General features: G+C 38.1%; 6 protein-coding genes across 8 annotated transcripts; 3 read left to right on the top strand and 3 right to left on the bottom strand.

Moving 5' to 3' along the window:
* Nucleotides 1-978: 978 nt before the first annotated feature.
* LOC130501319 (peter Pan-like protein) lies at nucleotides 979-2979 on the bottom strand. Its single transcript, XM_056996208.1, has 8 exons — nucleotides 2908-2979; nucleotides 2743-2795; nucleotides 2461-2646; nucleotides 2147-2377; nucleotides 1965-2057; nucleotides 1674-1861; nucleotides 1385-1578; nucleotides 979-1301 (listed from the first exon to the last, which is right to left on the bottom strand). The coding sequence occupies exons 2-8, from the start codon at nucleotides 2758-2760 to the stop codon at nucleotides 1150-1152; spliced, it is 1062 nt and encodes a 353-aa protein (XP_056852188.1). The 5' UTR covers nucleotides 2761-2795; nucleotides 2908-2979; the 3' UTR covers nucleotides 979-1149.
* A 554-nt stretch (nucleotides 2980-3533) lies between these two features.
* LOC108836513 (COMPASS-like H3K4 histone methylase component WDR5A) lies at nucleotides 3534-5439 on the bottom strand. The gene is made up of 2 exons (XM_018609665.2): nucleotides 4649-5439; nucleotides 3534-4033 (listed from the first exon to the last, which is right to left on the bottom strand). The coding sequence occupies exons 1-2, from the start codon at nucleotides 5327-5329 to the stop codon at nucleotides 3749-3751; spliced, it is 966 nt and encodes a 321-aa protein (XP_018465167.1). The 5' UTR covers nucleotides 5330-5439; the 3' UTR covers nucleotides 3534-3748.
* A 5513-nt stretch (nucleotides 5440-10952) lies between these two features.
* LOC108858823 (kinesin-like protein KIN-8B) lies at nucleotides 10953-15421 on the top strand. Its single transcript, XM_056996209.1, has 15 exons — nucleotides 10953-11265; nucleotides 11363-11434; nucleotides 11531-11647; nucleotides 11876-11961; nucleotides 12165-12309; nucleotides 12442-12537; nucleotides 12656-12747; nucleotides 12901-13143; nucleotides 13218-13368; nucleotides 13444-13506; nucleotides 13587-13820; nucleotides 13895-13993; nucleotides 14075-14188; nucleotides 14273-14824; nucleotides 14916-15421. The coding sequence occupies exons 1-15, from the start codon at nucleotides 11218-11220 to the stop codon at nucleotides 15258-15260; spliced, it is 2457 nt and encodes an 818-aa protein (XP_056852189.1). The 5' UTR covers nucleotides 10953-11217; the 3' UTR covers nucleotides 15261-15421.
* A 134-nt stretch (nucleotides 15422-15555) lies between these two features.
* On the top strand, nucleotides 15556-17565 carry LOC108858825 (uncharacterized). The gene is made up of 8 exons (XM_056996211.1): nucleotides 15556-15706; nucleotides 15973-16051; nucleotides 16123-16190; nucleotides 16266-16406; nucleotides 16569-16610; nucleotides 16733-16863; nucleotides 16961-17062; nucleotides 17186-17565. The coding sequence occupies exons 2-8, from the start codon at nucleotides 15990-15992 to the stop codon at nucleotides 17312-17314; spliced, it is 675 nt and encodes a 224-aa protein (XP_056852191.1). The 5' UTR covers nucleotides 15556-15706; nucleotides 15973-15989; the 3' UTR covers nucleotides 17315-17565.
* A 118-nt stretch (nucleotides 17566-17683) lies between these two features.
* On the top strand, nucleotides 17684-23270 carry LOC130501316 (ubiquitin carboxyl-terminal hydrolase 26-like). 2 transcript variants are annotated; one of them, XM_056996205.1, is made up of 14 exons: nucleotides 17684-17853; nucleotides 17963-18097; nucleotides 18191-18808; nucleotides 18878-19133; nucleotides 19247-19926; nucleotides 20103-20211; nucleotides 20384-20562; nucleotides 20808-21092; nucleotides 21169-21376; nucleotides 21569-21640; nucleotides 22002-22199; nucleotides 22295-22561; nucleotides 22663-22804; nucleotides 22907-23270. In XM_056996205.1, the coding sequence occupies exons 2-14, from the start codon at nucleotides 18021-18023 to the stop codon at nucleotides 22999-23001; spliced, it is 3186 nt and encodes a 1061-aa protein (XP_056852185.1). In that variant the 5' UTR covers nucleotides 17684-17853; nucleotides 17963-18020; the 3' UTR covers nucleotides 23002-23270. The 2 variants fall into 2 exon arrangements, with proteins under 2 accessions (XP_056852185.1, XP_056852184.1); XM_056996204.1 differs by having other exon boundaries at nucleotides 17685-17853; nucleotides 17993-18097.
* Nucleotides 23271-23453: 183 nt separating this feature from the next.
* On the bottom strand, nucleotides 23454-25949 carry LOC108863531 (autophagy-related protein 13a). Of its 2 annotated transcripts, XM_018637987.2 has the most exons (4): nucleotides 25804-25949; nucleotides 24484-25726; nucleotides 24199-24380; nucleotides 23454-23966 (listed from the first exon to the last, which is right to left on the bottom strand). In XM_018637987.2, the coding sequence occupies exons 2-4, from the start codon at nucleotides 25699-25701 to the stop codon at nucleotides 23663-23665; spliced, it is 1704 nt and encodes a 567-aa protein (XP_018493489.1). In that variant the 5' UTR covers nucleotides 25702-25726; nucleotides 25804-25949; the 3' UTR covers nucleotides 23454-23662. The 2 variants fall into 2 exon arrangements, with proteins under 2 accessions (XP_018493489.1, XP_018493488.1); XM_018637986.2 differs by having other exon boundaries at nucleotides 24484-25913.
* Nucleotides 25950-26141: the final 192 nt, after the last annotated feature.

The raw sequence follows: 26141 nt of genomic DNA, 5'->3' as shown, positions 1-26141 counted from the left end.
ATGTAAAACAAAACATTTTTCAAAAATGTAGATCATTCTGAAACAAAAGGAGTAATATATTCTTTGAATTCTAATTTTTAAGACTATCTTTAATAATCTATTCTATTTTATTTAAAATATAATAAGATTCTACTGCAAGTGAAATTTTATTTTAAAATAGAAAATAAAATAATTAATGAAAAATAAATATATTACTTTATTTATAAAATAAACTCATTTTTACTTATTATATAGTAAAACATAAAATCTAATTATAAAATTATTATTCGAAGCTTTATTTTATAGTGAAAGATAAAATGAAATAATCAAATATATTTTAAGATAAAAATTTCTCTTTATATTTTTATCATAAAATAAAAAAAAAATCATCCATTTTTAGTTTTTATTTATTAACACAAAATTTTAAGTTGTGAGAAAACAAACCATTATCATTCTAATTCAATCAAATTTTACTGTGCTTTTTCTTGAACAAATCTTTTAAGAAAAAACTTAGACTATTTTTAGATTTGTGTGTACTATCCTTATAAAGAACAATGCCATTTTTTTGTATCGTTTCAATTTGATCGGATGTCCTTAAGGCACACTGTTTTTTCTAACCACATCAATTTTCTGATTGAAATTTATTTATTCACGTACGGATTTTTCCCGTTTAGTCTGCTAAATTTTGTTCAAAATACAAATCAAGGGGTAGTTTTTGAAACTAAAGTAAAACAAGGGGGACATAGTCCGAAATATCACACGGGTGTAGAATTCAGTTGCACGCTATACGTATGAATCGAAACGGAAAGCCGTTAGATTCATTCCTCAGCAGACGACACCACCCGATGACGTATTAAACATTTTGTACTTTCAAGGGTCTTTTTGTACTTTTCTTTAATCTTCATTACACAGTGACACATCATAAAACACCGCTAAAAGTGGATATTATTGTCTTTTACCAAACGTCAACCTAATCCACAAAAAGCGAGTACCAAACAATTTACAAAAACAAAGAGGCTGATATCAATTTTTCTTAAACATGGGATCGACAGGATAGAGGAATCTGCCACACGGTTTTCACCAAAAACAAAGTTCATAAATAAGATCAGACAGTAGATGCATCCAAAGAAACAAAACTTTGATGTGAAGATACACACAGACAAATTCTTTTCAATCTTCAACATCTTCATCCATGTCTTCTCCTTCTTCACCACTATCCTCTTCACCTTCTTCTTCTCCACTACCCTCTTCACCTTCTTCTTCTTCATCGCTAGCAGAATCTTCTTCATCACCATCTTGCTCATTCTTTTCATCCACATTTCCTGAAACAAACCGATATATATATAGATAAAGATGATTCATCCTGTGATAGACATTAAAATAATAAGAATATAATTTATTTTACCATCTTCACTAAATATGATTCCTCCTGAACACAATCCTTCCTCCACTCTAACCAGCTGCATTGTCATCCTCGGTCCAATTTCTTGCAGTTTCACAGCACTCTTTGTCGAACCCTTGTTAACTCGGCCTAGATCAGATGATAGTGTCACTGTTGCCGCTTCTTCATCTCCTTCGCTCTCTGATCCATATCCAGCCCTAAAATAATATATATAAAAATCCACATTGATATATATATATAGAGAGAGAGAGGAATCAAATGTACCAACAACGTAGATAGATAGATCCCTTACTTGGTGATAAAATCACTAACATCCTGCAGATTCCTAAGATCAGGTGCCTTGTGAGTCTGCACAAAATTTCTGAGCTTACGAGACACTCCTACAGGCTGCAGCCTTATCGAATAATGCCGGAAATCAATCAGTTTCGTGTCCTTGTTGTAGTTCAAGAGTACTAATCTCTGGCATGTCGAGAGCTTGACCTGACACACATTATTCTTATTATTATTACTACTTCACAATCACAAATTGATGAAAACAAGTTTTACACAAAGCAGCAACATAGAGATTTATATGACTACTAACAGTGTTGATATCGATAGCTGGGAATATGTTCTGAAACATGATGGTTGCTAGCTTCAGATGCAGCTCCTGAGTACCGAACCCAGAAAGAACAATCTATATATACACCAAGACAGACACTCTCAACTGTTAGCAAAAACCCCCAAACACAAATTACAAACAAAATAATAAGAGATTGATTTTACCAAAGGGGGACTCTTGAAAAGATCTGGAGGACACCTAGGGCGTGTCTGAGACTGAGCAATATCAGATGCTAGCGAATACTGATGGATTTTGAAAGTGAGAGTGGGGCCCTGCGGGGTTCTTGCTACTCTTAGAGACAACGCAGAGGCTGTCTTCTTTAGCATAAGGAAATGAGTAACACCCATTGGCCCTGACACGTTCAAAAAGTCCCTTAAAGTGTTCCTCTTTTTCTCCTGCGAAAGGTGAAGACTTTTTGCAATCAGTAATGGTCAAAACACACACACACAATAACATATTAAAAACCTAGACCCGGTACCTTGAGACTGAGAGCAGTGTAGGGAAGCATGAGCTTTCTCAAATCCATCTGAAGTTGTTTGACAGAGCCAGGAAGTTTCGTTCTTGAAAAGACAAAACTTTTAGGGATCTTATCACCAGTGACATGATCAACGTTCGTTTGGTTCTTCATCACGATAGGCTTCACGTTCACCCTACCCTTCTTATTCTACAATCATCACAACAAACACACAAGTAAAATACATATTACTGCCAAAAAAGAAAAAAGAAACACGATTTGGCAGTGGAGACGTTTTGCACTTACGCCCTTGAAACGACCCATCGAGTGTTCTTCTTATCAGCAAAGCTTCACAGATTCTGGTATTAAAAAAAAAGAGAAAAATCAGGTTCAAAGAACAAACATTTACGTACATACTAAGCAAACCATGGATGACTAAACATAAAAGACAGCCAAATTATAATTCATTACCGAACCCTAAGCTTGCTGGTCGGAGTAGCAGAACCTGGCTGGGGGGGTAAGAGATGGCGGCTGATTTATAAAGACTTAAATCTGTTCTTTAGATGATGAAGCCCTATATACTCAAACCGGTTGCAATTAAAAATACTATCTGGGTTTTCTAGACCGGTTTCCTAAACCGATTTAATGTTTATGTATTTATTGACATGTTTTCAATATTACCTTAATTTATTCGTCTTCACGACAAGATCTGTATTTTTTACTACATAACAACAACTACATATTTGTTTTTGATCTTTGGTCGTTGTTTGTTCGCGCATGTATCATGTCTTTTTCTCAACAAAGAATGCTCAATGTCCCTGAACACCAAGTTGTTGGGACTCACTCTGCTAAAGGTTGGGGGCTCGGCAAAAATTACCATATTCAGATACATGGAGTTTGCAATATAAAAGAGGCAAAAGTACCGTATTCAAACAGACTCATCGAGAAGCCTCAGAGTCTGAATGTGGAACAAAAATGATTTGTCTGTAGATGCCGACAAAGAGGAAGAAGGGACGCAAGTTCCCCTGCTTCTGAAGTCAACAGTTCTGATCTGAATTGAAAACCAAATCAGCAGCTATAAGAGAAAGCAAGTGGAGAGTTCTACAAATGTAAATCACATAAATTTAGTAATTAACCAAAGACTTCTCTTTATAGCTTTGTTTTAAGACATCTGACCACTCTTGTCTTAATGCCTCGAATATATGACTGGAATAGAATCAAATCTAACAAGGCTCAACTAAGAAAGTGAGCACTACATGATAACAACATGAAGGGGAAGGTATGTTTTACATGGAGAGAGATTCCTCTTTCGCTATTTCTTCTGTGCCCAAATCCTTATAGACTTGTCCAGCGAGCCTGATGCGATCATGTTCTCAGTGGGGTGGCAAGCCACGCTCATGACAGGCTCAGTATGACCCTCGAGTTTCTGAAGCAATTTCCTGGAGTTGAGCTCCCACATGTATACACACTTGTCCTCGGATCCACTGACTATCCGCTTTCCATTCGTGACGGAGAAGGCAGAGGAGACGGAGTACTGAGAGTTGGCGTGGCCGGAGTATGTTTTGATGTATTTAGCAGAAGATATGTTCCACAACCTCTGTAAATTTGAGAACACGGTAGAGATCAGTGCGTTGATAACGAATTTATATCTTCTATTGATGCAAACAAAAATCAAATACCAAAAGATCTATATCTTCCAAACTAGACAATTCAGGATTCTTGAACACTAACATAACTAAAGCTAACAGTTTTCACAATATAGAATATACGTTAACCCACGTTCTTATCTTCCAAACAACCGACCATTCAGGATTTTTGAACTCTTCCTGGTCATTAACGAACTAAAGCTATAAGCTTTCACAATCTAGAATCTAAGTTAACACATTCTACCCAAGTCTTAATGCCTTTGCTCAGGAAATAGCTATAGAGCAAAACGAGTAATCACATAGCAAATAATCAACTCTCTTAGATATGACAATTGAGCTTTATAAAGCAACAGATCCGTTCATTAATAACAAATCATGAGAATTTACATCTTCTCAAATACCCTAATGATCAAACAAAATCAAATACCAAAAAGATGTATCTAAAGCTATCAGCTTTCACTGCAAAGTTATAAGCTTACCGAAAACAATGTTACAAACTTAGTTTTGGATCTACCTAAAGCCCTAATGCTTTAAACGAGTAATGAGAAGAGGTGTGGGAGACTCACGAGGGTGTTATCGAGAGTGCCAACGAGGATGAACTTGCCGTTAGGAGAGAACCTAACAAATGAAACAGGAGGATTCTTCTCATCATCCATCAGCGTCTTCACACAATGCCCCGTCCCGGAGTCCCACACCCTGCACAGCCCATCGTAGCTGCTCGAAACAATAAGCGACCCGTCCCGGTTGAAATCCACGGCGGTCACCGGATCCGAATGCGCGGGAAGAACCTTCAAGCACTTCCCCGTCGTCACGTCCCAGATCCGAACTGTCTCGTCGAAGGATCCCGACGCCACCATGTTCGACTGGGGGTTGAATGTGGCGCAGAAGACGTAGTTCGTGTGCCCGCGGAGGGTCTTGATCGGGGATCCCGTCTCGGCGTCCCAGAGCTTGAGCGTCTTGTCGTCGGAGGCCGAGACGATGAACCTCGCGTCCGAGGAGAAGGCGACGTCGGAGATGCCGGAGTCGTGGCCGGAGAAGACTTGCGCCGGCTCGGCGATTGGGTCTGCTCCGTCGCTGTGGTTGATGGAGTAAGTGCGGATCGTCTGGTCGCCGGAGGCTGAGGCGAGGAGGCGGCCGTCGGGGGAGAATTTGACGGAGGATACGGCGTGAGCGTGGGGAGTTAGGGTTTGGGAGTGGAGGTATGGGATGTAAGATGATGCTGCTGCCGCTGGGACTTCTTCTGCCATGGGTGGCTACTGGGGAATCGAAATTTTCTGTTAGGGTTTTGGAGAAAAGGGGGCTTTGGAAGGAAAGAGACGACCGATTCAAATAAAATGTGGGGGGTGTGTTTTGAAAGTGAATACTATTGGGGATCTTTCGAGTTCTCGTAAATTTCAGTAAAGATTTATACAGTAAAAAATTACGAATTAATAATGTTGAGATTCTGATATTTTATTAATTTATAGAATTATTAAGATTTTTTCTATTTTAGAATATATTCTTCCTAAAATAAAAAGAATATTTGACTTAAGTAATATGCATTAATTAACATTTTGCAATTCTATATTTTTATAAGTTTTATTATATTATTTGGTGTATATAAAATATGTCTCATGTAATTTAGATGAATTAAAATAAAATTATACTAAATTCTATTAACATATACTCCCTCTGTTCCACTTTAAGTGGTGTTTTAGGATTTTTGTTTTGTCCCATTTTAAGTGATGTTCTCACTAATCTAGGTAGAATTTAATATGATTTGAATTTTATGACTAATTATAAAATACTGTACTTTTTATTATTGGTTAAACTAGTTTTATTTAATATATTTTATGTTACCAAGACAAACTACATAAAAATATGTGTTTTCTTAATCTATGTGTAATAACCTAAAACATCACATGATGTGGAACAGAGGAAGTATTAAATATTAGAAAATATAAAAGTAATTTCAATGTGAATATAAAATTAACAAATTAATGATTGGTTTGTACTTATACAGAATATATTTACATATATCATTTATCTATAATGTTAATGAAACCATATATTTACATAAATTTTTCTAGAATGATTATTTTTTATTATTTTATCTATTTATATTATATTTTATACTAGTCTAAATTGAAACCGATAAAATTATTAATTTATAGAATATTAATTTATAGAAATTTTACGGTACGCATAACACCAACAGTACACGATAATTAGCTCGTTGAATACATATTTTAGATTGAAATTCTCTTGATTTACTTTTCTCTTGCTCTTTCTTCGGTACCTTTTCTAATCCAATCAGTTTCTTTAACAAAGTAAGTAAAAACAGCATGTAACACAAAAACATCATTCTATGAAAATATTTGCTTAAGGCGTGTTTAAAGGAAATAGCACCACTAACTGGAAGGATTTTGCCGCTAAAAGTATATATATACCGACATATACAAATTGAATAAACAGTAGCTGCCTCTAAAAGATTATTCATCAAATTCATATTATCACTTTCGAAATGACCGACCCCAAACCCATAATTTAAACCGGACATTATAGGTTGGCATCATTGTCAGAGCTTTGGCTTCTGCTTCTAACACGGAACGTGATTCTCCTAATAGTGCAGAACCCGATAATATTTAGAAACTCCTTGAGAGTCTCTAACAATCCAACCACCTCTAACCCTCAACGTAGTAGGATCAAAGGATGCAGCCACGACGCCCGTTACACTTTACGAAACCATTTGGAGGCCTAGTCCATACCGGAACATGTTATACTTAGAGACTGAATAAAAAGATTCTCATGTTGATCTAAAGATAGATTGTGCGTAGCCTTTAGCCAGACAGTAACATCTGACTATGCTCCACTAACATTTTATGAACATAAGAAGAGAACTTTGTTGACGAGGAGACTGTTACGTGCTTTCTAAATCTTGCATAAAATCCAAATAGGCAGAAGTCGCGATCATGCAAAAAGAGACCAGAAACCTCCTGGACATTCGATTCCAAAAAGCCCATAGATTTTCCTCAAATGGCCGGAATCAGCCGGAGTTAAAAGTAGCTTAATTGGCGTCCCATACATTCATCCAACTATTACAGTTTATTACGTTTCTAAATGAACAAAAAAAAAACTAAATTGAGTTTTTTGTAACATTTGTAATTGATGAACCGAAAGATCATTCGGTGAGATCAAGTTGAGTTTATAGCACATGCACCTATTTAATTAGAAACTAGGTGATAACCTGCGCCTTGCGCAGGATGAAATAGCTTAACGAAATTATAATTTTAAATATATAAGTATTAAAAAGGTAAAAATCATTAGACACAAATATTACATATTGTTTCATATTAAAAGATTCAACGAAATTTAGGATATGTAAATAAAGTAAGCTTCAGAGTTTTTTAAATTTTGTGTTATTTATTTTTTGTGGTTGAAGTATAGTTCGTGGAATTGAATCTATAAGAGGAACCAAAAACTTATATAAAATTAATGAAATCCGCCATTGGTGGTTTCCTAGTGTATTTCTAGTTTTGTTAATAATGATTGGAAAAAAATGATATGGTGAGAAAATGTGTTGAAGTTGTTGTATGTTTAAGGTTTTAATGATAAAAACAAATAGCCAAAATTATAGTAAATATTTACTAATTAATATTTCCAAACTTGCGGTACAATTTAGTTTAAAACTTGTCTTAACACATGTTGTTATAAAAAAATGCAGCTCTCAAATTACGCAAAATTTGGATCTCGAACTGTATATGGAATTTGTTTCTCAGCGACTATAATTGAAGAAAATTACCTGATCATTTTAAAAAAATTAATTAATGAAGATTATGAATTGATTCCAAACTTGACTCTAAAATTTGAGATCTGATTGATATGTTTGTAAAATCAATCAATGAATTGAATACTTATTTTGAGTGGAAAGAAAAACATAATCAAAGATTATGCAATGTTTACGGAAATTGAATGTATTTTCCTAAATAACTGTTGATTTTAGTTTTTATTCTAACTGAGACTAATAATTTTGAACATATATGTAGTTTCAAATATTGCATAGTTTTATGATTGGTCGAATCCAAAAATTAATCATTCTAATATAGTATTTTGTAGTAGGTACATACTTCTTTCATTAGTTTTTCGTCTCACATCGTAAAAGATGATTTATGCATAATTTGATCATGATCTTCGAAGTATTAAAATATTAACAAAATACTTGAAAACTTGCCTTAACACATGTTGTAATAAAAAATACAGCTTTCAAACTACGCAAAATTTGAATTTCGAAGTGTATATGGAAATTTATTTCTCAATGACTATAATTGAGGAAAATTAATTGATTGTTTAAAAAAAATCAATTAGGGAAGATTATGAATTGATTCCAAACTTGACTCCAAAATTTTAGATCTGATTGATACGTTTGTAAAAATAATTAATGAATTGAATATATATTTTAGATAGGAAACAATTACCGTCTTTATTTCGGTCAAACATATTGAATTGCATACCAAATTTAGTTTGAAAGAGATTGAGATAGAGTAAAAAACACGTAGATCACGTATTATATATGAAGTTTTTATTATAACATATAGATTGATATACAAATTTTATAATATTAAAAAATAAATTGTAACTAATGACTTTTGTAAAGAATACAATTTTACATAATATATTATATTTTAAAAAAACTTACAATTAAATACTATCCAATATTGTTGTATAATAGGAAACAAACTGAGGATTTGGTCAATCTTATTAAATTTAAAAATCTATCGGTGACGATCACATTTATATTTTTAATTTGACGTGATTGACAATTCAAATTTGGTCTTTGACATGTATTAATTTTCGAAACAATACCATAATTAACATAGATATATTATTAAGATCATGCATTAGGTCCCCCAAGTAAATTGTGATTGATATTTCTTTTTTTTAAAACAATATGATTGACAATTCATATTTGATCTTTAAACACCTAAATTAAGTGAATCAATGACCTAATTAACGTTGAAATATATTTTTCCGCTATTGCATTAACGTTGTAAAGAAAATTCATATTTCCTTTTGCCAATAAACAATCAAATGGTATATTGCATTAAGAAATATGGCATTAACAAAACATAGTTATCGATTACTAAACATAGTTATTGATTGTAAAGGAGAAGTAATTGGTATTTAAAAATAATATTTGGATCGTCTTATGAATTTTTTTAAGAGTGATTCAAAAGTACAAAGGTACCATTGATAGAGAAATATATATCCCCTTAAATCAAAATACTATCATGCAACTCAATAAGCCACAATGACTCAAACATTTCTGTGAAGAAATAAATTTTGGTTTCTCTATAAAAACAATTATGGTAAAGGTGAAGCAATCATTATTTTAAAAAATAATATTGGATTGTTTTATGGCAATTTAAAACAATTATTCAAAAGTACAAAGGTATCATCGATAGAGAAATAATATAATTCAAAACCATATTATAAACTCCTTGTATATATATACTATGTTGCATTTCAGTAAGCCACAATGACTCAAACATTGACAAAGAAATATAATATGGTTTTTATATAAAAACAGTTTCCAAAGAAATAAATTAGGTTTCTCTATAAAAATAATAATAGTTACGTTTTAATACATCGTCGTGATGTCAAAAAAAAAAACATCGTCGTGTGAAAACTCATCGTCATATTCGATTTCTATATAGTTCTACAATATATTCTGAAAGTACAATATGCCTCAATAATTTATTATGTCTAAAACCATATAATAGACTAAGTAATAAATATATTTCCGAAAATAGTCACAATATTTCATTAATTGTAGACGTTTTAATTGTTGTTTGTCAATAATGAAGAAGATTATAGTATATTAGTCAAGTTATATTATAATGATCAATGGCAAATTTTGTAATTTGTCTAGTTAATAAATGGTCTTTTAATATAGGGTGTGAGAGAGCTTGTGGGATTGACACATAGGAAATGGCACAATTGAAAATAACACATGAACTAAAGGTTAGTTATCAAATGGTCTCTTCAAATAATAAGAAGGGGATAAACTTAGGTGTGAGTACCCATACTTCTATGTGGGTAGCAGTCATGCATTTATATTAAAAATTAATTTTGTTGATAATGTGCAAGATGGGCGAGCTAACACACACGATCGAGTTATATGATTCTGCCAGGTTTTTTACCAGACATTTACAAATATTGGAGGATTCTAATTTGTTAGCTGAGGGAAATCAATATTCATGTATACAATATTAGTTTTCCCCCACCATTATCTTCTTCTCTTCTGCCATGCACAATCGAAACTCACGAGGTGGAAGGAGCTAACCAATTGAGCTACACGGGTTACCCAAATGATATGAAACGAATATATGATTCCCTATTCTAATATACACAGCTGTAATCAGCCAACTTTTCAATGTGACAACTTTAAAAGAATTTTCATAATGTTCTTTGTTACAAAAAAATAAATTATGTTCATCATTATTAATACGAATTCGTTTCAAATGTCACGTCAGTAAATCTTGTATATATTCTATGGTTATTAGACGATGGCACGTCGTGTTACAGATTTTGCAACTTCGTCAAATTAAATTAGTTAAGAAATCAATTCGCAACAAAGATCCAAATCAAAAAGGGCTCCTTGACTAATCATTTAAATGCAGTAAACAAATCTCAACAAAAAAAAAAACGGGACCGACACACATCTACTTGGTCGGATCTACCGTTCAGTCACATAAATCAACGGCTCCGGTAGCATTAACACTTCCACTACAAAATGCACCGTCGTACACGTGATCCAAACACAATATCCCCTCGCACGATCTTCATTTTTTCACCTCCTTCTGATTAAGAAAAAATAAAAAATTATTTTCTGGTCTGATGCATTTATTGTTTTTCTTTTATTCATAAATTTGAAACGGTGAAATTTATACAGAGAGAAAAAACTCTTGAAACCTTCAAAAACTTTTGAACTAATATCCCTTTTTGCCTCAGCTGAATTGTTCATTCTCTCTTCTTCACTCGCAGAGATACTTTAGCGGTCAGTTCCATGTGTCTCTGATCGTTGGTTTCCGGAGAAAAAATCCAGGAAAATTCCACTTCGGCATTGTGATTGTTTATTCGTTATCAAAGCGACGAAATGCCGAGCATCAGAGCTCCCGTCGCGAAGAAGACGACGACACTAACGGTTAGCTCTCTCTCTCTCGTTTAATTTTTTCCTTTTTTTCCATTGCTCTTCGTCTGAGTTTCTCATTCTCCTCCGCACCGTTTTGAATTCTCGGTAGGTCGCCGTGAAATGTAGACCGTTGACGGAGAAAGAGCGTGGAAGAGACATCGTTCGAGTGAATAACTCTAAGGTCTGTTTTCAATTCCTCCCCACAGTTTCTGATTCGATTTTGAAAATTTGTTCGCCTCGCCCTAATTTGTTTGTGTGTGTGTGTTTGAATTTGCAGGAGGTGATAGTGTTGGACCCTGACTTATCGAAGGATTACCTTGACCGGATTCAGAATCGGACTAAAGAGAAGAAATATTGTTTTGATCATGCCTTTGGCCCTGAGAGTACCAACAAGGTCCCCGTCTCTCTCTCTCTCTCTCTCTCTCTCTCTCTTCTCTCTGTGAGAAATTGTGATTTCATTAGGATCTATGCTTTCTATTTGAGGAATTTTCTGGGAAATTTTTAGGTTCGTAGTGTGTTTGTGACTGAACCTGTGAGATGTTTGACTTGTGGTGTAAGGTTTGTGATATTGAATAGTGAGCTATGAATTTCAAAACATGTATTTGTTTTTTTTCCTTTTCAGAATGTCTATAAGAGTATTTCTTCTGTGATCTCTGGGGTTGTTCATGGACTCAACGCTACAGTCTTTGCCTATGGTTCCACTGGAAGGTATGCAGTGTATTCATTTCGCAAAGACTATAAGTGAATGTGTCTCTTAGCTTACCAAAAATATTCTGGCTAAAGTGTTTTAGACCTCAGACTGGCTTTGATTAGGCCTTATATCTCAGGAAAACTATTGCAGTGTGGTCTCTCCTTTTTATTTTGTTATCTGACTCAGTGATGCATCGTTTTCTTTGTTTGTTTGCTCTTAGTGGCAAAACATATACAATGGTTGGGACACGAAGTGACCCTGGATTGATGGTTCTCAGCCTGAATACCGTATTTGACATGATTAAGAGTGACAAGAGCTCTGATGACTTCGAAGTGACTTGCTCCTATCTTGAAGTCTACAATGAAGTAAGTACGCCTCCCTCTGATAAATTTGGTTGTTCTCCTTCGTCTTTTTTTTTGTGTGTGTATGTAGTGGTGCTCTTTCAGTGATGAGATTTACTCTTTCTCACGTAATAATATGTTTCAATTGCGATTCAGGTTATATACGATCTGCTTGAAAAATCATCCGGTCATTTGGAGCTCAGAGAGGATCCGGAGCAGGGAATAGTAGTTGCTGGCCTGCGATCAATCAAGGTCTCTATACTTTTCTTTCCTTCTAGATGCGATAAGACCATTCCTCCTCTAAAACCAGATATGCGGAGATCATTTTAAACCTCATCTTGAAGCCTTAGTCAAAATGTTTCTTTTGTAGGTCTATTCTGCTGATCGAATTCTTGAACTGCTGAACTTAGGGAACAGTAGACGAAAAACTGAGAGCACTGAGATGAACAGTACATCATCAAGGTGAGCAATTCTATCTAAGCTGTTAATGTTGGAAGCTTGTCTCTTCCGAATCCCTAGATCTCACTCTGTAATGGAAACATTTTTTGATTTTTGTTCTTGAAAACGAACTCGCAGTGGTCCATTACCTATATAAATGTTCCTGTCAATTACCAGGTCCCATGCAGTTCTGGAGATTGCAGTAAAAAGAAGGCAAAAGAATCAAAATCAAGTTATGAGAGGGAAACTCGCTCTTGTAGATCTTGCTGGCAGTGAAAGAGCAGCTGAGACGAACAATGGAGGTCAGAAGCTGAGGGATGGAGCTAATATTAATCGCTCACTCCTTGCTCTAGCAAATTGCATAAACGCCTTGGGGAAGCAACACAAAAAGGGTCTTGCTTATGTCCCATACAGAAACAGGTATGTGTCGATATGTGATCTTTCTGATTTTAAAGAGGCCATCTTTTTTGGCTGACAGACGTTTGTAATTTCAGCAAACTTACGCGTATTCTTAAAGATGGTTTGAGTGGGAACTCCCAGACGGTGATGGTTGCAACTGTATCACCTGCTGATAATCAGTATCATCATACTGTGAACACACTGAAATATGCTGACCGAGCAAAAGAGATCAAGACCCACATTCAGGTGACAGTTATTATCCTCTTAGTCCAAAATATTACTAATTGGTAAGAAGTACTTACTGCTTTTCTTGCATTTTAGAAAAATATCGGTACCATCGACACTCATATGTCAGACTACCAACGAATGATCGACAATCTTCAAGTAAGTTAATTACTTTCATCTCCTTTGTTACAAATTGAATGTACTAGCAGCACATAACTCTCAGGCCTTTGGTTTCATAGAGTGAGGTTTCTCAGCTGAAGAAGCAACTAGCAGAAAAGGAGTCGCAGCTTAGCATCATACCTTATGAAAGAGGTGTTGAACGTGAACTTTCGTGGTTGGATGGTTTAAGTCACCAGATCAGTGAAAATGTTCAGGAACGTATAAACTTACAGAAGGCATTATTTGAGCTTGAAGAAACTAACCTCAGAAACCGTACTGAACTTCAGCATCTCGATGATGCCATTGCTAAACAGGTTAGCTTCTATTAATCCAGAGGTCATTATATTGCATTGCTGTAACCTCTTCTCTATTTTACTCTATTTTATAGGCGACAGAGAAGGATATTGTCGAGGCTCTAAGTAGCAGACGTCAAGTAATACTTGATAATATCAGAGACAATGATGAAGCCGGTGATAACTACCAGAGAGTAAACCTTTTTTTAAATCATACATTACATTCAACTCTGCAATGTATCTTTGCAATCATGCTCATGCCTGTGTTTTTACAGGAAATAGAAGAAAATGAAAAGCATCGTTGCAAACTACAGGATATGCTCAATGAAGCAATAAATAACAATGGAAACAAAACCTATCTGCACATTCTCAACCAGTACAAGCTTCTGGTGAGTAGAGTAAACTAAGTAATGTCTTGAGATTCTTACACTACTGACTAACATTTACCGCTGTTTTAACATAAATAAATGGAGGGGATGGGTAATACCGAACTACAGTTCGAAATGGCAATGAGGGACCAAATCATATACAACCAAAGAGAAGCTCAGAGAAACCTATGGAATCTGCTCATGGGTTTAGGAGTTGAAGAGAAACAAGTATTCGACCTTGCTGCTAAACAAGGAATCACCATCGAAGACTGGAGTATGGCATCGTATCCCGGGCTTCCTTACAGGAAACAGGCACCGAGTTTCATACCCGCAAACATCCCTTTCATGGGCCACTCATATTCTCAATGCTCCTGCACTTTCCAGAGCTACAATCAAGATACTGCTTCCAAAGGACAGCAATGGGCTCCAACTCCTACTTTATGCAGAGAAGAACATCACAGCTCTTACTACTTCATGGGACACGAGCCACCTGCATTTGCCAGTCTTAGGAAAAGCCATGGTGGTGGCAGACCAGCTCCATGGATCGACACTGGAGGCAATCATCGCCGGGTCTCTTATCCACAAACAGTAAACAATTCTTCTCCAGGGATGGTCTCTTCCCACATGGGTCCCAGTTTTTACCAGACTCCACAAAGGGTAAAAAACACATTTCTTGATCTGAATCTTAGTGTTATTAAGGCAACAGACATTTCATTATGTTCTGATTGCAAAATGTTTAATTAACCAGGAAATGTTGGTCAACAATCCGAGTCCTTATGGTAGCCCACGAGCTGGAGTCATCAACAGGGCCACCACCCCGGCCGGGCAGCCTTTCTATGGAAGCCCTCGAGCCAGTGCCGCGGTGAGAAATGGTTCAGGAAACAGCCCTCGCGTGGCCACTGCAGTGTCAGCACCCAATGGTGCAAGAAACCAACAGCGAGTTTACGGGACAAGCCCGCTTTCGAGAACCAAAGGTGTGAAGAACGCGTCTTACGGACAGAACAGCCACACAAAGTTGTATAGAGGAGGAGGAGGCGGAGGAGGCAGTAAAGTTCATAATAAAGGAAACAAAACTCAACGCCAACATCATTGACAACATGACACATATGGGTTCTGAGTTTTCAAGTCAGTTCCGAGGCACAGTTTTTGAAAACCGCCTTACTCTCAACATGACTCGTTTTCTTTTATTCTTTTGTTTGTTTTGTTTTGGGTTTGTACAGCTATTTCCACGGTATGGGTTTCTCTATGTTCTGATTGATGTGTGTATATATTGTAAGCAAACAAGTGAAGACAAAAAGAAAAGAAAGTTAGCTTTCCATTTTGGGCGAAAAAGTCTTATCTTTCTTATTTAAATTAATTGGGTCAATGCCCAAACTACCCCCAGTTTTTTTAGTTCACCAAGCGAAACCCCTAAGGACTGTTAATCCTTCTCTGCACCGCCGGAATTAGCTTTCTCCGGCGTCTCCCTGACTTCCTCCGAGCTTTGTCAGCCACCACCACTCCACACGTCTCGTAGGCTCCTTCAAAAACCGAACTCTGGTTTGTTGAATGCTCTCCACGTCTCTTGTGTTGTCTTAGTGAATCGGTTGTCCAAACTCTGCTGTCTGGTTGGGATTAGACGAGAAAACGTTTTAGTTTGTTTAAGCAGATTGCCATGATCATCTACTTCAAATGCTCACTCAAAAAATCGATACTTTCTCTGTTGAATCTTTCTTGTTTGACGAAATCAATCGACTCTTGTGTTGTGCCTCTCAACTTTCTTCTGGTTTTAGCTCTGAACATATGAGTTTACATGTGTCTTTCAGAATTCAAGACGAGAGAGATGGAAGTGAGAAGCGAGCTGAAGCAGAAACTTTATGAGATCTTCAAAGAGTTTATGACCGGGTAAGTTCGTTTCTATATTTTCTTTTTCTGTCACAGATATTTGAAATCTTGGATTATTGCAATGATTATAGGATCACAAAGCTTGAGGAACTAGATAATGCTGCAAACACCTTTCTTCTACGCTTTCAGCAAGGACTCTGTACGTTTTTGCTTTGTTTTTATTTATTCTCTTCACTCTGGGACCTTCTCTGACATAATTTCTTATCCCACCCAGGCTTGCTCAAACGCTCTCCAATACTCGCTTCCTCCAAGTTGATCGAAAACATTCTCAAGAACAATGAAACAAGACGGCTTAAATCATACCTAGAAGCAGGCTGTATCAACATCGATGCTGCTGCACAGAGCACACGAGCTTGTAAGCTTACTCATCAACTCTTTTGATCTAACTCAAATAGTTTCTCAATTTATGCGAAAACTTTCAAGTTTCAGTAACATTCTTTAGCAATTCTTCGTTTCTGCTTACACATCTCTCATTTTTTGTTTGTTTGTTTGCAAAAAAAACTACCGGAACAAGAAGTGCATATATCTCTAAAAGGACTTTCTGACCACCTAGTCAAAGGTAATAATAAAATCTACTGTTTTATCGCCATATTGGTTAATTTTTCATGTCATCAAACAACTCACTTTCGACATAGTTAAGCAAGTATGCCCCTGCTAATCTGTAAGATGTTGTAATTGCAGCTCAGAGCTTGTTATCTGAGCTGGAGCGTCTCACCGATGAGGCAGCCCTTGCGATTGAGACTGCAACAAACCTTTCCGCACAGCTAGATGAAGAATCAAGTGATGAATTACAACAGATAGCCAGTGATGAAGTAAGATTTCAGTTCAGCCGAAATTTGTTCCACTACTAACTAATTTGTACGTCTCTGAAATATTGATTAGAGAAGAGTAATGTTGTTTTGGTTTCAGGAGAAAGAGACTGTAACTTTTACTCAAGAACCTGAAGTTACGGAGTACGCTACAGTTATTGCAGTGGTTTACAGTATGGTAAAACAGAACTATGTTATGCAGGTGTGTGAGATCTTGAACCCTTTAGAGACTCTGCATGTTGGATCTTTGAAATTCAATTTTTTTTTACAGGAGAAATGGATGATGATGATGATTGATGATACTGTTTCTTTTTTTCTTTTGCAGGAAAAGATTGTGAGAGGGCTTAGTTTGAAGACATCATTTGATGAACTAGGTACTTACACTATGATGTGGTCATTGCGTCCGTTTGTAGAAGACGAGATTGTAAACAGAGCATGGAAATGTATCTACTGAGACACAAAGATGATATGAAAGAGTTAGCAGAGAGTAGTTAAAACAAGGGTGGGAACCATAAAGATTGCAACAAGAGATCCTTTGATGACTCTTAAGCTTCATGTATGTTTCTCAAATGTTTTGTTTTTCATTAGGTCATAAACATGTAATACTTGTTTTTGCCTGCAAACTAAGGCTACACATGTTGGTCAATTAAAAGTTGTTTCAACACAAGACATCTGGCCCATAATGAATTAATTGGAGTGAAATCTCTTACTAGTTTCAACAATCTAAAGTAAAGCTTATGGGGACTAATCTGGAATGAAATCTCTTATTATGTGTGTATACATAATAAAAAAATAAGCCTAATAAAAATTAAAATAAAAAAATCTGAATATTGATCTACGTGAATTTTAGAGAGCGCGGGACGACGACGAGGGAAAACAAAAAGAGAGAGAGAGAGAGAGAGAAAAAAAAACCGACGGGGAAGACGAAAAGTTGAGAGGGAAGACGGAGAAGCTGAGCTCTCTACTTGCTTTCTGCCAACTCCAGATTATCAGGTACTTCCTGCTTCCCCTCTATTTTCTCCGATCGATCAGGGTTTCGAGATGCGATTTCATAGCCCTGAGTTAATAATGTCTTTCGTTTAATCGGAGGAGAATCGAATAGGTTATAACACAAATGTGCTCTTCTTCTTAGTGTTTGGTGGTTTGACGGTGACAACACAATGAGACCAAACACTCGAAACAAAAACAAAAGGCAAAGACCTTCAGATACTGTTGATTCCTCTTCTCAAATTCTCCGGTACACACCAAAAAATCCACACAAAACAATCTTAGTTTTTTTTTTCTTTCAGTTTTTGCATTTTTAGCGAAAACATTTTTGCTTCCTTTGCAGAAAAATCTACGAAGCGAATGAAGTAACCGAGGAAGACCTAAACCAACTCCTCATGATCCACAAGCCACTCTGTCAACAAACCTCCTCCTCCTGCCGCGTCAACACCCGCCAAAACCCCAACTGTTTCTGCGCCCTCGCTCCACCTCCCAACGCTACCCGCAAATCCGGTCTCTGGCAAAAGACCTCCGACATCATCCTCCAATCTCTCGGCCCCGATCTCTCCTCTAACCGTCGCGCTGCTTCTCCTGCCTCCACCCCCGCCGGTCTAACCAATCTTGGCGCTACTTGCTACGCCAACAGTATACTCCAGTGCCTCTACATGAACACCGCTTTCCGGGAAGGCGTTTTCTCTGTTGAACTCGAGGTTCTGAATCAGTTCCCGGTCTTGGATCAGATCGCGAGGCTTTTCGCGCAGCTGCGTGGCGGCGTCAGGCGTTTCGTCGACTCTGAGGCCTTTGTGAAGACGCTTGAGTTGGATAATGAGGTTCAGCAGGATACGCATGAGTTCTTGACTTTGCTTTTGTCATTGCTTGAGCGCTGCTTGAGCCGTTCTGGTGTTTCCAAGGCTAAAACGGTTGTGCAGGATCTCTTCCGCGGTGGTGTCTCTCATGTGACCACGTAAGAAAACTTGTTTTTTTTTTCTGTAAAGGCTAAAAGAACATAATATCTTTTTTTATTGTATTTTAGGTGCTTGAAATGTGGGAGGGATTCGGAAGCTTCCTCAAAGGTGGAGGACTTTTATGCACTTGAGTTGAATATCAAGGGTCTTAAGAGTTTGGATGATAGTTTGAATGATTACCTTAGCTTGGAGCATCTTGATGGGGACAATCAGTATTTTTGTGGGAGCTGCGATGCTAGAGTAGATGCTACGCGCTGCATTAAGCTGCGCACACTACCTCCTGTTATCACTTTTCAGCTCAAACGATGTGTTTTCCTCCCCAAGGTGAATGTTAAATTTACGACTTAGTTCTTGTGGTTTGCATAATAAATTGAATCTTAGATAAGACATTGTAAAAGTTCATTAAACTTTTTTTTTGGACTGGATCATGTCAACAGACTACTGCTAAGAAGAAAATTACATCCTCGTTTTCCTTTCCTCGAGTGTTGGATATGCGGTCGAGGCTGGCAGAGTCTTCTGAGAATGAGTTGACATACGAACTCTCTGATGTGTTAATCCACAAAGGAAGCGCTGTCAACAGTGGACATTACGTTGCTCACATAAAAGATGAAGAGACTGGCTTGTGGTGGAAATTCGACGATGAGGAAGTGTCGAAACTGGGTACACATCCATTCAACGAAGGCTCTTCTTCAACTCCAAAGTCCGAGAGTAATGCTGCCTCCTCTAGTAATGGAAACTCCACAGAGTCAGAGGTTTTCTCATCCACCGATGCTTATATGCTGATTTATAGTCTTCGACGCAGTAAAGCAGAAAGTCGGGAAGGACAAAGAGAGAATCCTATTGACATAACTAAAGGAGATGTTGATGGTGTTCAACAGCCTGAAGGTGGTTATCTTCCGCCACATCTCGATAAGTGGATCACTGACCTGAACGCAACATTCCTTGAGGTTTGCAAGCAATTTGATTTAAGAAAGGAAAGAGAGTTGAATACTTTGACTGAAAGGAGGCAAGAAGTAAGAACAATACTTTCAGAAGCTGCTGTTCAGTCACTTGAAGAAGAATATTTTTGGATCTCCACAGATTGGCTTCGTCTATGGGCTGATACCATCTCGCCCCCGTAAGTAAATCTCCTCATACATGCCTTTAAATATATATACCCGTGCTAACTGCATTGCTCTCAACATACGATGCATTTAAATCTGCAACAAAGTATATGATTAATCAGATATGATGGCTATTTTAACCACGCTTTCTAGTGTACGTGATTATATTTGTTCTTTTTGTACGAGGTAGAGCTTTGGACAACACCCCTTTATTGTGTTCCCACGGGAAATTTCTTGCCTCAAAAATTACTTGCATGAAGCGTATATCTGAACTTGCATGGACCAAGTTAGAATCAAAGGTATGTAATATTCTTTTTGCATCAGCTACCATTTTTGTCAGACAAATTCGTAGTTTCTATAATTTATATTCCTATGAACAGGAATCTTCCGTTCTGCTATCATATTATCTGTTGGCTTTTCCACTCACTTGTCAACCTTCTTTTTGATGTGGTCATATTCTCTTACTTTTAGTTCAATGGTGGACCAAAGTTAGGGAAAGGGGACTACTGCAGGGAATGCCTTATGGATGGTGCTCGCATGGTTGTCTCTTCTGACAGCTATAGGGATCGAAGAACATTCATGAAAAGCATAGCAGGCGATATTCTTTCGAGAAAGTGTGAGGACGGACAGTATTACGTCTCTAAAGCATGGTATGTATTCAACTGTCCTGTAACTGATAGGTTTATAATAATACTTTTTTTTTTTGCTTATTTGTGTGTGTTCGATAGCTTGGTGCATATGCTGATGGTGCCTTTAACACTCTAATTACTATTATTTGGGTGTGGGGGTGTTACCACATTTAGCTGCTTCTATGATGGATGCCATTGGGACTCGCACCTAAAGCATGTTTCAGAAAAATCAATGCTCCTTCTAAAGCGTAATAACATGTTTCCAGGTTGCAGCAATGGGTAAAAAGGAAAAACCTTGATGGTCCTAGTGAAGCAGATGCAGGCCCCACAAATGCAATCACGTGCTGTCATGGGGGGCTGATGCCTGAGCAAGCGCCAGGGGCCAAAAGGATTATAATTCCAGAGAACTTCTGGTCATTCCTTGTTGAAGATGCTTTAAAAGTGACGCCAGAAGATACTTCGGGTTGTCATTGTTTCCCTATGGACTCCAGCCAATGTTCTCACTGCACATCGGGACTTTCTGAGGTTGCTGACGTCGAGGATGCACTAAGGTTAACCATGTTTAGTCGTTGTTGTGAATTCGTGATACTCATTAAATATTTTCTTACGTTCGGTTTGATGCAACAGAACAATAAAGGCCAAGCAGCGCCAAAACCACGAGAAGTTAGCTACCGGAAAGGGTATAGCATTAACGCCACAAAGCCGATATTTCTTGTTGCCTTCTCCGTGGCTAGTACAGTGGAGAAGCTATATTAACATGACTGGAAAAAACAGTTCCTCAGTACCAGAACCGGAACTTCTTAATGGAGTCATTGATACTCTCAAGTGCGAGAAGGTACGATGCATTGCTTTGCAGTGAGTTGGTTGCTATATGTACAGAAGTCTTAACTCCAAATCTGTTTCCTGCACTGCTTTCTCGCGGGTGAATATAATCCGTCGTATATCAGCAGGACTTACTTTATCTTCCTAGTTCCCAGTACCAAGTTTGAGCATAAAACTAATGGTTTGTCTTATGTTTTTTTTTCAGCACACACGACTCCTTGAAAGGCTTCCTGAACTTGTCTGCAAACGTGGCTCATTTTTTCAGAAAAGTCCATGTGTAAGTAGGATTCTTATAAATCTATATTGAAACCGTTTGAAATAGTGAAGGCAATCTCAGAATGGGAAACTGATAAGTGTTCATAACAAACGCAAGAGAGGCTAACTTGTTTCTGTAGAAGTAAGGATAGTATATATATAAGAGAAAACAAGTGCAGAGTGATGGCTGAGTGTTTTGGGACTGGTTTCTAGTAACCCTAGTCACTGGCTCTGCTAGTTTGTTTTTGTGGTTATGTGGGTGTAGTTGCCAGTTCAGTGAGAGAAATAAAAGGAACCATATTCTGAATTTGACAAATTGGCGTGGTGGTTGTCGGTTTAGTTTACATGAATTCTTACTTTCATCCGTGCACAATTTTTTCTAGACGGACAAGCTGACAATCATCCCTGAGGATGATTGGAAATGTTTCTGTGAGGAGTGGGGAGGGATCATGGAGAATGGAGTCTCTGCTTTTGTTGAGACTGGTAATAATAGGAATGGAAGTGCATCTCAGGACGTTATTGACCTTGAGAATGATATGGACATTGATAGTCAGCAGCTTATTCTTAGGACATCCCCAGAGGTATTATTTGCATTATATACTGTTCCAAATACATGTAGACTAAATCGTTTGAAGTCCATTAGTTACTTCTAACAATTATCTGTTATCCTCACTAGGTTTGTGAGGAATGCATAGGAGAGAGAGAGAGCTGTGAGTTGATGCAGAAGCTCAGTTACTCGGAAGGAGATGTATCTGTCTGCTTGGTGCGGGGAAAGGAAGCTCCAAAGTCAATGTTAGAAGCATCTGACTCCAGCTTTGAGGTGGAACGGCGTACCTCAAAGCGTTCACGGAGAACAAACTATGGGACGCAGACCACCAGCTTGAAGGTTTCTGCAGCAACGACTGTGTACCAGTTAAAGATGATGATATGGGAATTACTTGGGGTAATGTCTTCTAAGATTTGAGATTTTGGAAATCCTCGAGACTAATCTTATAAAGTTTCAGTAGATAACTTTTGACATGTGGGCTTTAATAATATATGCAGGTGTCGAAGGAGAACCAAGAACTTCACAAAGGCACTCAAGTGATTGATGAGGAATCTGCAACTCTTGCTGACATGAATATATTCCCTGGCGACAAGCTTTGGGTGAGAGATACCGAGATACATGAACACCGCGACATTGCTGGTAAAAAGGACTCCTTTCAATTATTTTAAGTGTAGCTAAGTTACTGAGCTTATTAAGTGAGATTTGTCTATTAGAAAATAACCACCCTGATGTTTTCAATAGATGAGATATGCGATAAGAAGACAGGGCATCGAGATATCGAAGCAGGGTTTCGCGGTACGCTTTTGACTGGAGATATTACTTCAGAAGCCGGCTAGTAATTCTAAGTTAGTTGTGCAGGAGATGTACGGATGGCAGTTTTTTGGGTCAGCTTTCGGGTATAAAGGCTTTGAAGTTTTACTGTGTCAAAGATTTGGCGAAAGCTGCAAATTGGTAGATGTTAATGCATATTGCGGATGGATATATTATATATATGAAGCTACTCGGCCCTTTTTGTGTGTGTGTGTGTGTGTGTGTTTTAGACTTTTAGTGTATCGTTTATCCTAACTGTGACTGACTTCTATCATCCAATTTGTGTTGCTAAACTCTTCTTAATGTTCAAAATCAAATCAAAATAACTACAAGCTAAGATTTGCTAGTCTAGTTTTCGTAAGCATATGCATAATCTTTAAGTGAACAAGAATCATTCTGCATCGAACTTTTTCATTGGTAACGCTCACAAATATCGATGTTCTTCAACTAACCAAGACTTCTATAGATTTAGCAAATATTGAAATGAAAAGATTTCAAACTTTATTAGTACACTTATGTACATATTGAAAGGTAAGTCATTTTACAAACTCTTTTTTTTTTCTTTTTTCTCAAAGGTTATTTAACAGAAACTAAAACATGAGCTAAAGTAGCAGTCATCAAATCCATATTTACAAACAGTCATCAGATTATTAACTCAATAACTTTGATTGCTCTTTTGGTTTTGGCTCAGTGAACACGAGTCTCACCACCAAAACTCTTGGATTTGGAGAGAAGCAAGTCTTTGAGCTGCTTGTAATTTCTCAGTTCCTCTAGCGCATCTGATGTACTTCGAGCCATGGAAAATTCAGATTCTGTGCCTTCTCTCTGAACCCCAGACATTGACGCCATGTAAGTGCTCGAGTCTTGTCGTAATGGCGGTGCTGTCTTTAGCATCTGAACCAGGACTCCAACCGCTGCGTCCTGTGACTTCCTCCCTATAGGTAGCGACTGTGATATAGAGCTTGAAGTTTTCCTCCGGTCAAGACTTTGGCTGCACCAATTGAACCCAATTAAGAAGTGAAATTGACAAAGCCAAAAACGATAGACAGTGAGATAAATGCAAGGTTTAAAGATGTCAACAATTACACACCTTCACGCCTTACATCAAACAGTCAAAGATGTAATTGTTTTTTCTTGATGAGATTGTGCAAAGATATCAGAAAACTAATACAAACATCCTTTACATGATTAAAGTAAGTAATGGGGTTAAAACCATTTTTTACCTGTACTGAAGTCCAGACTCGTCAACATCATCGAAATCAAAAGGGCATGAGCAATCAGGGTCATCCAAATCGTCTTGGGAAGATAATCTACTGGGGCTCCTAGAAAACCCGAATCTTGGTGAGCCACTTGAAGACAGCAGTCCAGAGAACCGGCCTGAATCATATTTGCTGTCCTTCGTCAGCTGAAAGATTTCCGATTCAAAAATCAAACACACCACATATCAGGTAAGGAGGAGGCAATACAAAACACAAGTGCATGAAGCAAGATTTACACATAAAAACAACCTTGTGGCCAGGGTAGTGGTTCATTAATCCACCAGAAGGAGACTCTCCGCTTCTGGAACTCTTGTACAAAGCAATCCCAGGCAAAGAGTCCTGCGAGGAAGGGGAGCGTCTGGTGCTTTTAGGGGAAAAAGGAGGGAGAGGATTCCTACTCGGCTCAGAGAAGTTAGACGATGACGAAACGTATCTATTGAACGTAGCCGAAGAAGGAATGGTCACTGGAGCAGTTCCAGGCCTCACACTAATCCTCCTCGGAGTAGAAGGAGAACCCGACGGCGAAAAAGGAGGCGAAAGCTGGTGATGACTGTCACCACCATAACCATAACCACCATCAGTACGTGACGAGTGGAAAAAATCAGGTGAAAACTGAGGGGAGAAAGACTGGTTCGGCGTAGGAGGTCTTTGAAAGCCGCTACTCCAGCTATGCGGACGTTCAGTAGTCAACGGAGGCCGCCGTCTACCTTGAAAAGAAGCACCTTCAAAGCTCTGCCCTGGAGAAGGGAAGAACCTCATAGGATCCGTCGCGGGGCTCCCGACGTAATCGGTTATAATCCTGGGAGGCAGAGTGATGTGAGCTCCGAGGTTGAAGTCAGACAAGTCTGAACGGTAAGTAACAGAAACGCAGAGACGCCCCGGAGGCACTTCGACGGGGGTAAAGCGGAACTCTTTCATGGTCTCAGTGACGGGAGGAGAGAAGACGTCGCTGAAAGACGAAACCTTGTAGACCATCTCGTAACCTGAAGAGGAGGAGGAAGCGAGAGAGGAGCTGAGCTGCCTGGAGGCTCGGTAGGCGGGGAGAAGGCGAGTCTGCGCGTGGAGAGAGCGGAGGAGGATGATGGCTTTCTTGTAAACCTTCTGGTAACGAGGATCTGAGCTCTGAGGAGACATGATTAGCGGGTTCTCGTATTGAACAACCCACCGCTCGATCACAGTCTCGTCGTCGTGGTTGGGATGGATGAGGATGATGTCGATGATCATTGAGTCTAATACGTTCCTATGCCAAGAATGCAGTTTCTCCAGCGCGGCGGGACGGTCTCCCATGACGAGATTGAACCATTTATCGCTCTTTTTGAGGTTAGGGCGGTCGCGGGAACGGACGCCGACGCGGGATTGTAAGGAAGGGATTCTGGAGTCGAGGATGATGTGGAGTGCCTTGGGGAAGAAGTGAGATACGATCTGCTCTAATCTTCCCATGTCTGGTAGATTCTCTGGAAAATCCATTTTGCTAGTACAGATCTAACAAAACCTAGAGGTGATCTCGAGTGGCGAATCGATAAGAGGATCAAACAGATCGAGGAAAGTTCGATTAAGCTAGGGGTTTACCTGTGGTGAGAAGGTTGTTGGATCATCTGAGACGTCAACGATGGCGTAAAGGTTGTTTTTCGGAGAGAGACGATGATGAAGAAGAAGAAACCACTTGTACTGGTTTAAGGAAATTAATTAGTTAATAGCGAGATTGAGTATAGGAAGCAACATCCAATGCGAGTGAGCCACGTCTTGCTTTTTGTTTCGTTTCCTTCACGGTTTTATCCTTCTTTATCCCTTTTAGTTACGAACAGATGGATCCACGCGCTTTTTAGTAGAGGTTGTGAAGTCTACGCGCTGCGCAGTTGATGCTGTATTGCAATTTATATGGATAAGGATTATTAAACATTAGGAAC

Source organism: Raphanus sativus, unplaced genomic scaffold, assembly GCF_000801105.2.
Source record: "Raphanus sativus cultivar WK10039 unplaced genomic scaffold, ASM80110v3 Scaffold0162, whole genome shotgun sequence".
NCBI classification, from domain to species: domain Eukaryota; kingdom Viridiplantae; phylum Streptophyta; class Magnoliopsida; order Brassicales; family Brassicaceae; genus Raphanus; species Raphanus sativus.
The sequence above is the reverse complement of the archived record's forward strand: the minus strand, read 5'-3'. Positions and strand labels throughout refer to the sequence as shown.

Coding starts and splice junctions, on each gene's coding strand:
- LOC130501319 (XM_056996208.1), bottom strand. Junction 2,378..2,460: donor ACACTGCTCTCAGTCTCAAG/GTACCGGGTCTA, acceptor CACCTTTCGCAG/GAGAAAAAGAGGAACACTTT. Junction 1,579..1,673: donor GTTAGTGATTTTATCACCAA/GTAAGGGATCTA, acceptor ATATTATTTTAG/GGCTGGATATGGATCAGAGA.
- LOC108836513 (XM_018609665.2), bottom strand. CDS start 5,329: ATGGCAGAAGAAGTCCCAGCGGCAGCAGCATCATCTTACATCCCATAC. Junction 4,034..4,648: donor GCACTCTCGATAACACCCTC/GTGAGTCTCCCA, acceptor TCAAATTTACAG/AGGTTGTGGAACATATCTTC.
- LOC108858823 (XM_056996209.1), top strand. CDS start 11,218: ATGCCGAGCATCAGAGCTCCCGTCGCGAAGAAGACGACGACACTAACG. Junction 12,748..12,900: donor ATGAACAGTACATCATCAAG/GTGAGCAATTCT, acceptor GTCAATTACCAG/GTCCCATGCAGTTCTGGAGA. Junction 13,994..14,074: donor CCGGTGATAACTACCAGAGA/GTAAACCTTTTT, acceptor GTGTTTTTACAG/GAAATAGAAGAAAATGAAAA.
- LOC108858825 (XM_056996211.1), top strand. CDS start 15,990: ATGGAAGTGAGAAGCGAGCTGAAGCAGAAACTTTATGAGATCTTCAAA. Junction 16,052..16,122: donor TTCAAAGAGTTTATGACCGG/GTAAGTTCGTTT, acceptor CAATGATTATAG/GATCACAAAGCTTGAGGAAC. Junction 16,864..16,960: donor AACAGATAGCCAGTGATGAA/GTAAGATTTCAG, acceptor TTTTGGTTTCAG/GAGAAAGAGACTGTAACTTT.
- LOC130501316 (XM_056996205.1), top strand. CDS start 18,021: ATGAGACCAAACACTCGAAACAAAAACAAAAGGCAAAGACCTTCAGAT. Junction 18,809..18,877: donor GGTGTCTCTCATGTGACCAC/GTAAGAAAACTT, acceptor ATTGTATTTTAG/GTGCTTGAAATGTGGGAGGG. Junction 21,641..22,001: donor TTTTTCAGAAAAGTCCATGT/GTAAGTAGGATT, acceptor AATTTTTTCTAG/ACGGACAAGCTGACAATCAT.
- LOC108863531 (XM_018637987.2), bottom strand. CDS start 25,701: ATGGATTTTCCAGAGAATCTACCAGACATGGGAAGATTAGAGCAGATC. Junction 24,381..24,483: donor ACCACTACCCTGGCCACAAG/GTTGTTTTTATG, acceptor GAAATCTTTCAG/CTGACGAAGGACAGCAAATA. Junction 23,967..24,198: donor GAGTCTGGACTTCAGTACAG/GTAAAAAATGGT, acceptor CAATTGGTGCAG/CCAAAGTCTTGACCGGAGGA.